This window comes from Haliaeetus albicilla, chromosome 21 (assembly GCF_947461875.1).
Source record: "Haliaeetus albicilla chromosome 21, bHalAlb1.1, whole genome shotgun sequence".
NCBI lineage: Eukaryota > Metazoa > Chordata > Aves > Accipitriformes > Accipitridae > Haliaeetus > Haliaeetus albicilla.
The window spans coordinates 24,918,967-24,930,425 of record NC_091503.1 but is presented as its reverse complement, the minus strand read 5'-3'; the positions used below and the strand labels follow the sequence as shown (position 1 = coordinate 24,930,425).

Here is an 11,459-nt window from a genome sequence, read left to right as displayed (position 1 = left end):
GTAAAATATTGTTAAAACGATTGTAAAAATAGTAACTTGGTACTACACGTTCTTCTTGCTGTGACATTCTCATCATCCCTGCTTAGCTTACTGTCAGAAAAAGAAGTCTCTTTCTATAGTTAGCATAGGAAGGCGTATCTAGCCAAAAGAAGAGTGAGCTTGGCTCTAATCTGCCGCCTCCATCATTAGCGCAGTTGGTAGCAAAGGCCTTACTTCAGAGCTGTGCTTGCAGGTGAGGGGTTGGGGCATTTATTTCTTTATTTTGACTTGCTTTGGGATTTTTGATGCTCTTGGCATAGGAGGTGAGCAGAATTGGGAGTGTTTGTATTGGAAGCATTGGCTGCCCAGAGACATCAAAAAACTGCTGCGGTGCTCCCTGGGCTTCCCATTTCACTCCTGTGCTGTACCTTGAGAAGAGGACTTCCTCCTGAAGTCCATGCTTGCTCTGTCTCATGTGGTTTCTGAAGCTGTTGATGCTGCTTTCACTCCACCTTTCAAATACATATCTTATTTTCTGTAGCACTAATTCCTTTGGGTCACAGCTACCTCATTGCAGTGGCTTTCCTAGCCCCATGATCTGCCTAGTTATTAGGCTGTTCTCCTTCACCAGTCATCTTGTAAGACAGTGACTAAGAAGAACAGTCAATACATTGGAATAGAAAGAGGAGAGACTTCTTGTGTGCTGAACAGGCAAAAGTAGCAGTAACACAGTACATCATTTCAGTAGGGATGTTACTGAGGAGGTGAATCTTCACAGAGGAAATACAGTCCTATAACTACATTGATTTAGGTATATCTAGGCTTAAGCTAAGTGCCTTGCCCTAGTAGCAGTATTGGTACCTATCTGTGGTAGTGGTTGTCTGTCTTTTTTCTTCTCCTAATCTTACTGGCCCGCTCTAAGAGTACAGACCTGGTGCTTTCTCTCAGCTGGACTTGGGAAGAAACCAGCGCTTGGATGGCATGTGTTGCACAAGGTAAGTTAGTAGGGGGTTGCAAGTGTACCCCGTGCAAGATTGCCTTGAAAGCATCTGCCATCTGGAGAACTCCAAGAAATGTCCTTGCTTTGGAAGAGACTAGTCTGGATAATACTTCTGCAGGCTTTTTTTGGGGGGGGAAGCAGGGAAGGAGTTTGCTTCTGGCTCACCCAAAATTGGTTACACTCGTTTTGTGGTAATGTGCAGAGATGGCTGGGCTGAGCTGTCCTGCTGCATGTGGATTTCCCAGCTCAGTTGGCATTCGCCAGCAGTCTCTGAGCCCAACAGCTGGAGCCTTGTACACAGATACCATACTTGCTAAAACCTCCGCTGTAATAGAACAAAAAAACTTTGTTCTCCCCTGCTTGCTTTTATAATTTTCCTTTCTTTTTAATGCTTATAACATTAGCAGTTGCACTGTGAGGAAGGGGTATGTATGTGTATGCAAGCATACTTAGGTGTATATGTAAACACACACAAATTAAAATTTTGACAGGGCTGGTAACAGCGCAGAGCAAGTGATATAAACAATTCTGCATCCTTTCGTAAGACAATGGAAAACGTCAAAGATGAGTTAAAGGTCAACCTAATTTTGCGGGTTTGTAGAACTGCAGTTTTCTCTAAAATGTTTTTTTCTCTTTACTGTGAGACTACCATAAACTGAAGCTGTGTACAAAGCAAATTACACTGCAGGTACCAGAGCAAAGGGTGTCAGCTGTACAGGAGGTGCCCAGGGTATGAATATTTTGGTTTAGTTTTCATTCTTACTTGTCCTCTGTGGTGTTAGCAGCAGGGGTAAAACTTTCAGACTAAGTATAACTGTTTAATGGCTGTTCTTTAAGGTTCACAAAATGGTCAATATAGCTGTTATTGCTAATTATCTCTGGTCAAGACCACTGTGCTAAGTGGTATTCAAAGATTTCCCTTAAACCAAAGGCTATAAAATCAGGGAAGTAGCCAATTAATGGGAAAGGCAGGGTGTTATGAAATAGAGTGTGGATTGTTTGACTATTTTTATATATACCAGTGTGTTTGTGTGTGATTTTTTTTTTTTTTTAAAGTAGTTGTAACTAACACGTGTCTCTTAACCTTGCAATTACTAATTCCCTTTGGTGAGGAGGTAGAGTGGACCTCATAGGACCTGAAGGGGGAGGGCAGAGCAGTTGCTGATGCTTGGAGGTATGTTGTGCTGGGGGACAGTATGGAAGATGAGTGAGAAGTCCAGAGCGGGAGACAGTGCTGGAAAAATTTCAGCCCACTTATGTATAATTTTTTTGAGAAGGATGAAGAAGAGTGGGTAATAACCCTGATGGTGGGGAAAAACATGAACCTGATGTGACAAAACAGAGACCTAGTATAAGAGATTTTAGAAGCTGGTGTCATCACATACAATGAGGCAAAGAAAACCAAGGCAAGTGCTTGCCTTCAGGCTACAGGAGATGACTGAGGGAGACAGGGATAATGTTGATGTAGAGGAGGTTTTATCAGACTTGAGCTTCTAATCTCGGGTGTTTTAACAGTCCTCCACCAAGTACGAAAACTTCCAGTGAGCTTTGTATGAATTTTCAAGGTTTATTTGGGTCAGGCTTTCAGCCTTTTTCTCTGTAATTAAGATTTGCCATTTTTCCCCTCTCACATGAAAATCTACTGGTTACTTTTCGTTAATTAAAGGACTTTGAACTGGGGCTTTAAGGAGAGTCAAATACTAAGAGGATTGGCTCTATTGAAACTCTGACATCAGTTTAGATGTGGCCAAGGAAAGGCACTGTACAGGCCAAAGGATGTCAAAAATGGATTTCATGAAATGACAGTGATTTGTTTAGTATAGGCTGGGGTGATATTTTCAGAAGGTTCAAGACCCTCTGGAGTATTTTACTCCCATCTTAGACGTGCTAGAGAGGAAGAAGTGACAGTGCTTGGGTACTACCCAGTGTGAAGGCCACATGACAGTGGCCTGTAGATGGGAATGTTGTAAGATAAAGGCACATGGAGAGATGTTCAGGTACTGTGGTGACAGGGTTGTGCAGGTACTTGAAAGTACACAGAGATACAGAAATTCGTAGGTCACAGGCCTGAAGGAATAGAGATGGAGAATGGCGATATTAGCATCTTTATAGAGACTATGCAAGATGGTGGATTCCTTATTTTTTTTTTTTTCAAAAGAAGAGTGGTTTGGATCAGAGCCAGAAGGTTTTGGTGCTAAGCTCTCATTTCTTCCCTTTTGTACCATGAGTGAAACATAACAAGTCCCTTTTCAGTCCCAGTGAGTGTAAAAGAAATGCTGGCTTCAGACAGCATTTTGCAGGTTTCTATCACTTCTTAAAAAGGAAGAAAGAAAATCTAAATGTATCAGTTCTCACTGTCTGTCTCTAATGCTGCTTCCTCCTGTCTGGAAGGAAAGAAGAAGGTGCCTAGCTGGATATGTAGTTGATGAGAGAATAAGTTACAGATCGCCCAGGAACGGTCATGCAGAGCCTTCCTGCTCTTGTCACCCCAGTTATTTCTGGGTGCCCTGTGGAGTACGCAGGGATTTCAGAACAGAGGACTGGCGAAACCCGCCGGCTGGCTGGGAGCTGCTCGGAATGAGCAAGGTGGGGAGTGGTAGCTAGCGTGCTTCTCTGTAATCCTGCTGCTGTTTTGAGATGAGGCATCTGAAATCAGGATTGCCAGGGAGACAGATAAGGCCTGAGGCAAATGCCTGAGGATTTGCTGCAGCTGGAGGACTGCAAGTGTAAAAGTCTCCTTTTCAGAATCCACTGCCTGGGCCCCATGTCTTGTGGCAGGTGCCTCCCAAGTCCCCTTCAGAGGATGTGGCAAAATTTATTTATTTTAAGATGCTACTGCTAAGTGCAGTCCCCGTGTGTAGCTTAGAGCACTCAAAGTGTGAGAGGTCTGAGTTAATTTCTCTTGTGAGCCTGGGGATACAAGTCTGCGTCTTCCAGCTGTCCAAAGAGTTGCCCTTGTTGCCAGGATGGGATGAGGATGGGTATTGTATCTGCCTGCTGCTCAGAGCTGAACTTCTTTTACAGCAGAGACCACAAGCTTCTCGAGACAAGAAAAAGAGCAAGTGAGGGGCAGCCTGCCGTGCCGTAGCCTGGTGTTTAAGACCCACAGGCAGGGCAGAGAGTTGTAGGTTCCGGCTCCTGCAGCCTCAAACTGTGTGTACATTTTACAATAAACAGACCATGGATAATAACCTGAAGTAATTCCCAGCCATGACTGCATTTTGTAACTGTTCCAGGTTGGCTGAATTGCCATTATCAGGCTCTTTCACAGCCCTCAGGTTTTGGATTCCAGTGTTAAGGGAGGCGTTGGACGTCTGACTGCTGGGGCTGGACTCCGTTGATTGTGTGCAGAAGTAGGCTGTGACGGAATGGTCAGGCCAGGTGGGCAGGCACCGCGGTCCAGAGTTAGACGATGGAAATTGGAGGTTCTCTGAACAGCACTGCAGTCTCCCAAAGCACAAGACTTAGCTGTAACCCTGGGGGAGGAGGATTGACTACCCAGGCATCTGTTTAGAAAGGCACTCGGGAGTAGAGACTGTCCAGCATGCTCTTAGAATGAGGTAGTGGGCAGTGTGTTTTGTACAGGAGGTCAAGAGTTTGATTATGGGAGGCAATTTGGGTGAATGGCTATGAATTGATGGTGTTTATGAGCAGGAGGGAGCACAGTAAAATAAAACCAGTAGCCTTCATAAGAAGGAAAGAGTTCATTTCCTTGATGAAGCTATACAAAGGGCTCAAATGCAAACTCTCCCACCTTGCAAAGACAGGGAATGTAAAGAGCAAGCTCTTCATTGACCTCAGATGCAAGAAGGAGCCAGACAAAAAGTGGGAACTAGGTCAGATGGCTAAGGCAAGTACAAGTGAATGTAGCACAAGGGTGCAGGTACAGAATTAGAAAGGTCAAAGTACAAAATAAGATGCAATGAGCAAGAGAAATTGAGAGCTACAGTAAATAATTTTTAGGATGTCAAAGTCTTTGCTTCAGTTTCCCAAAAGGAACTAGCATGGTAGCTGACTTGGTATAAAATGCTTCTTGACTAAAAATAATGTAACTGTTTGGACCTCTGTGTCATCCTTAAGTGAAAGTTAATACTGTGGACTCTTCGTTGTGTCACTTGGCATCTATCTCACACCAGTATCTTGAATTTACTACTTGCATTTTGGCCTGACTAGTGCTAACCATGGTTATTTGCAATGCTGTCTCTGCCTGCTTTACATTTTTTGTATCTGACATGCAATATGTCTCCCAGAGGAGGTCTTTTAATCTCATCTTTCTTCACCCTCAAGCTGTGTAGACTTTTCTCCAGTCAGTGCACAAAGAACCTACTGAGCTGCTCCTTCCCCCAGCATCAATAGGATTTTCCAACATAAATCTCTCATCTATCAATGGATTAACATGTTTAAAATGCAACTCACTGAGTGGATTAAAGAGCTCAGGCATGTGTAATAAGATATAGTACCTTTCACTGCAGTAATGCCAGTTTGGATCAATCCAGGACGTTAGTGACTGGGAGTTACCATTTGAACTGCATCAACTGAGTATGGTTATAAACTTGTGTCATGAATTTCTCTCTGGGCGGGATGGGGAGCTTGTGAATGGAGTCAGCTGTGCAAGCAGTGCCTTCCCATTTCAGGCAATAGAAAGATATGCATCCAGATTTAACTTGGACAGATTTTAAGACATTTGATAGAAAAAAATTGTTGTGCAGTGGGATTTCTTGTTTTGTCCTTTTAAAGAAAAGGGATGATGTTTGTGGGGGTGTGGGGGGCGGGGCAGAAATCCCAATATCGTCCTTATTATTCATAATTTTCTTCAAATGTGAATAATGTTTGCAATATTATTTATAACTTTGTTCAGTTCTGCACCTCATATGACATGGCCCAGGGCACTGATTGGTGTCCTCTGGCTATCTTCTTGGGACAGTTGTGGCTGTATCTACCTCTCCCCTCTGCTGCAGGTTGCTCTGTATGGAGGGGAATGGGACTAGTCTGCACACACACGTGGATTTTGTTCTTTTTTTTAAAACTCCTTTTCTTTTTTTTTTTTTAAGGGACAATTCCCTTTTGTTTTTAAGCATTTAAAAGCCTTTTTTTGATGTACCTGTCACAGTACTCAGTACAACCAACATTTTTTTTCTTTGAAAGTATACAGCTCCTATTACAGAACTAATGTGTTTGGACCCCCTTGAGAAGGGAGCCACTTGGAAAAATGAGTCACAGTTTATTTCCAAATCTTGAAGTGATGGCTATGTGATTTTTTTTTTTTTTCCCCTCTGAATTTTTGAAACCATTTGTCAGAGAAGATAGGCTTCAGCCTTGGTTAAAAAGAAACAATCATGTGGCAAAACAGTTTAGCAGTTCAAGTAAGGGCCAGAGAAACTACGACCTGGATGAAAGGTCAGGTATACTGTTCTCTACCTTTTTTTTCTTCTTCTTTTTTTTTTTTTTAAAGTTCAATCATTCTTTTACTTCTTCCTGGAAGTAGTTGGTAATACAGAGTTTGGTGATGCGTAGTGTCCTGAAAAAGACGTCTGGGTTTGGAAAATACATCTGTTACACAATTGCTAATTGCTCTGCTTATTGGATTGTTTTTAAAATGTTCAGCTGTTTTTCTGTAAGGCTATTACCAAGGTTATGATTGGTCTTATCTTATTTTGTCTGTCTTTCTTGCCTTTCATTCTTTCTGTCTTTCTGTTCTTTCTTTCTTGAAAACACTACCAAGCAAAATCTATAGCAGAAACATTCTACTTTCTTACTCATAACCTAGTATAGTGAAATGAAGACTATATAGCATCGTGAAGTTTTGAGCAAAAGAGAATCTCAGTCTCTTTCCTGTGCTAGTAATTAACTCTCCTGCTTCAGTTGAAGTCCTGTTTCACATGATAGTTTTCTCATCTGTGTATGTTATTATAATAGAAATAATACTTAAGATTATCAGACAAAAGGTGATGAGTAAATTATCATCATTACCAGATTTCTTGGCTGCCTAATACTAGGTTCAGGGAAGTTAGATATACTTATATGAATGGAAATAGAGTTCAGTGCAGCAGTACTGAATATGCACATGAAAAGCTGGCATAGCAGGAGGTAATTGCGTGTTTAAGTGTTTACATGGGTCTGTGGATTTTGTAGCTGGCCTTAGAGTAGCTGTGTGAATGTTGACTTTTTTTGTTCCATGAACTTCTGAAACTTCTGCACCCCCATGAAGATTTAGTTCTTTCATTTCTGTTACGAAAATGAACTTGGGGAAATAAGGATTTGGTGTACAGGGATGGGTATTTTAAAAGGATCCTTGAGCATGTGGAGAACGCAGGAGGAGAAACACTGTATGCAGAATAGCCCTGACAGCTGGTGGGAGGGTTTAATGAGTGAGGGGCCAAGGGTCTTGCATGCCCAAGGCAGCACGGCAACCAGATCCAAACTGATGCTGTTCATTCCAGGATTTGAGCTGTAGTGGCTATATAGCTATCTTGAGAGCCCAAGATGGTCTCTTCTAGGGCTGGAACTGCCTGGAAGAGTGTGCTTCATGTGTTCTTGCCTATGGCTGCCATGGGTTGCTAGTTTTCAGGTATTGGTCTGAGACAGTATCTGTTGAACACTGTATCAAAATTGAATGACCCTTGCTGGAAAGTAAATGCAAGTTTTGCACCCTGCAGACTTGAATGTGAGAGCTCTGAATGAAAATGAAACACTTGCCTTTTTGAGGATTGAAAGCCCGTGCTTTAGGTGTCTGTGAAGAAACTGAAGTCTGGGTGAGAACATCTCAGAAGGTTTAAAGAAATAATCTGGTAAAAGTAGTAGTTATGTCTTACTCAAAAGCCATCAGTAGCTCTCCTTTTCCAGAATGGAGGTTGCTTTTCTAAATGGCCTGAAACCTCACCAACTTTACCTTTCTCTTCATCCTCTTTTCTTCTGCTGTACTTTATTCTGTCCCCATTGTAAGCCTAAATGCATCTGTCCCAGAGAGCATCTCTTGCGAATTTAACAGTTGTGTAGCGTCAGATTTGTTATGCTGGGTCAGGCCATTTGCTTGGTATTGCTCGTGAAGCTGGCAAAATTAGAAGTAGATCAGGCAAAGTGAAAGGAATGGGAATTTTGGGTGTCTTACTCCTTCTACTTTGTCAGAGATTCTTGTTGCCTCTGCTCCTCTCCAGAAAATGCACTAGAGATAAATTAAAATGGCTAATGTTTTTCCTGCCTTGGGGTTGTGGTTGTCTTGTGCCTTCCCTTTTCTGCCTCATTCTGTTTTGTTCTTCCTTCACCTCCAAAAAAGAAAGCCTTCACAAAGCTCCAGAAATGCCTGATGCTCACGTGCTGCGTGGGCTGTGCCAGCACTGGGTCTACCTTTTATTTAGTCTTGTGTCCCTGAATTCTGAGGCTGAGGAGCCGCTGCCATATAAAATACTGAAGGTCAACATTATATTGACAGTGGCTTTGCCACAGATTATTTAATGCAGTTCTGGGTGACGGCCGACAATGCTACAGGTTGGGTATGGCTCCTGGCCAGTTTTGCCTTCCTCTTTGTGTGGCAAAGTAAAATGACTCAGCTGGATGCAGCCAGTAGTTGTCTTGAGGTGTGGGTTTGCCAAGTACTAAAAAGGGGAGACTAGTTAATAAAAGTGTCTGAGGGCCAGACTGATGCTATGAAAGTGTGAAAAGATGCAGAAAATGAAACTGTTACTTGACATGTATATGTATCATTAGGCAGCTAAGTGTCTGTATTCCCATTTCACTGAATTTGTTGTTAGTGTTAGTCAGCGGAGGTCAATGTCTTCCTTGCCTGAGTTAACAGTAGGACTTTTTTGTAGCATTCTGTACTTCTGCTGAGGAGGCAGCCACAGAAACCTTCTAGTGATGTGCCAATGTGTTGCACATATCTGGGCTGGTTGTAATAACCCTGTTAGGACTATGGTTCATCATCTTGATAATTAACAGAATCCAGTTGGTCTGATGTAAGTATTTTTAACTTCAAGTGCTTTTAAGAAAGGAAGACATGAACAGCACCTGCTAATGAACGGTTATTTCAGCATTCTTATTATTCAAAATTATGTTGTTATTTTGCTGTACAGTCAACGGTAACGGGGTTTTATTATTCATCAATAAGATAGATGCATATCTTCCAGTGGTATGCTGTTAATGTGCCAAGGAAATGCCATGGTTGGTTTGTTCTTTCTGTTCTTCTCTCAAGAGAGGATATTGTGTTTTGTGGTATAGTGTTTTGTTCTGATGGATGTAGAAATGGCTGTGCACCCTGCACTCATTGGTACTGGCAAAGGCAAGAGCGAAGTGCATTTTACCCTTGGAGTGAAAAGTGGTGACGTCTGTGGGAGGCCTTGTTCCAGCGGGGATTCTTGTCACAGTCTTGCACCTATCTCAGTAAAGCTGTACCAGCTGCACATGGCAGCTTGCCCTTCACGTGTGGGGGCCTGTGCTTAGTATTGTGAAGTTTATTGTGAAACACTTCCTATGCCAACTCTGATAGTTATATCCAGAGTTCTTCATGTTTGATATCTGAAGGTCAATGCTTTCTCTTTAAAAGTCATCTTTGTAAATATTTTGGTAGTTTGCAAGTTTTTTGTTTTATTGCTTCTTTATTGAATAACCCCCCAAAATGTTTTCCAAATCAAGACTCCTATTTTTTATTTTTCTTGTTGGTTTTGAGTTTGATAGGTTTTTTGTTTCTTCTTTTGGGGTTGTGCTTGGTTGGTTTGGTTTTATTTTTTTAATATTTTCCTTTGCTTTCTACTTCCCCCTACCTCCGAAGACTGACAGTGGCTCCCTCACACTTCCCAGTTCTCAATTCCACCCTGATTAACTTTGAGTCCGTTTGGGAAAACATTATTTATTCCTCTTCCATTCCTGTTCTGTTGCAGATTTTGACTTGAACTATTTTTGGCATTGGAGCAAGTTTACAGACTACGTGCAGTGTGTCCTGACCTTCACTGGTGTGACCGGTTACATCACTTACCTCTGGCTTGACTCATCTCTCTTTGTGGAAACGCTGGGCTTCCTTGCAGTGTTCACCGAGGCGATGTTAGGTGTTCCCCAGCTCTACCGTAACTACCAGAATAGGTCTACAGAAGGAATGAGGTATGGTGTTTGTCTTGCATAAAACACTTGCATGTAGGTAAATCTTTGTGTAGTGTGGGAATACTCTTCTAGGGAGGGCAATGTCATCTTTCTAAATTTTACTTGATAATACAGCAGCTGTTGGAGTAGATTCTCTGTCAGTAGGAGCTGGTGCAGCACTGCTGAAGGCAGTGGGAGCTGCGTTACACCTCTGAGGTTTGACCCATTGTCCAAGTCCAGCCGGACAGTTCCAAGGTGAAACACGTTTTAGCGTAATAAACACGTAAAACTACTGCTGTTGCAATTAGCAACATATTGCAGTTCCACTCGAGCTGTGCTATGCTGGTAATTAGAAATGAACTAAAGAGATCTTGCATATCCAAAGTAATAAAGAGGAAGAAAATATTTTGAGCCTGCAGCAAGTAACTCTGTCAGTTTAACTCACATACTAGCTCATCACTTTTTTTTACATATCTACTCCTCACTTTTTTGTAATACATTATTATGCATGTAGCAAATGACATCAGTATCTTTGTGTCAAAGCTTGTAACTGACATCTAAAAAAGCTCAAACAAGATGTTTACAGTCATGACTAGGAAAACCCTCTGTAAACATGTGTAGGACAGAAAACTTTAATCTTGTGCCCATTGTTGGGGCGTTAAACTGGATTATCTATTCATACCGTTTACTGGATATCTCAATGATAACACTAAGATTTCCAAATTGCAAAGGCAACTTGTAAAGCTTTTTAGAAGAGAAAATGTTCACTGTGGTGCATCAGTGCACTGGTCTGTGGAAAGAGTACAGCAGCAAATTCAGTTCATGGAGTGCTGTGATCATTTGTGACTAACAGACTCTAACTGTCTTCTCTTTCATTGTTGTGCAGTGACTTCTCTTTCATTGCTTTTAAACTTGCTGGGATAATTTTTACCTTGGTCAAAACAAATAACCACTCCCCACTGTTCCCAAACCAAAGCAATTCTGTCCTTTGTTGACATTGTTCCTTTTACTTGTTTGGCTTGGAGATGCTTATACTAGCTACTTTAAGTTCTTTTCTAGCTTGAAATATTGTTGAGGAATTGTTCAGAAATTTGCTTTGATGCTTAAGGCATTTTCTGATTGGGAGCTCCTTTGGTACAGAGTGAGTCAGGATTTACTTCCAAAATATTGGAGTGTTTTTCATGCACACGCTGCCTTGGAAAATTCTATACCTGTTATATCCAGAAGGCAATTTACCAACTAGACCTTCTTTATGCTCTGGTTTGACTTTTACCTTTGTGTTTTTTATCTGTGAATCATAATGCCATATTATGATCGCTGCTGCCAGATAGTGTTTTGCTTTTCCTTAGCTCCTCTCTGGGGATCTGAGTTTCAGGTTTCCAATTTCCTGTATATGCTATTTAGCAAAAGG

At 41.7% G+C, this 11,459-nt stretch overlaps 1 protein-coding gene across 3 annotated transcripts in view; it reads left to right on the top strand.

Moving 5' to 3' along the window:
- SLC66A2 (solute carrier family 66 member 2) overlaps nt 1-11,459 on the top strand; it is a 66,910-nt gene that overhangs the window by 34,286 nt on the left and 21,165 nt on the right. For all 3 annotated transcript variants that reach the window (XM_069809245.1, XM_069809244.1, XM_069809241.1), the window contains one exon: nt 9,853-10,069. In XM_069809245.1, coding sequence (XP_069665346.1) covers nt 9,853-10,069 — 217 coding nt within the window. The remainder of the gene's footprint in view (nt 1-9,852; nt 10,070-11,459) is intronic.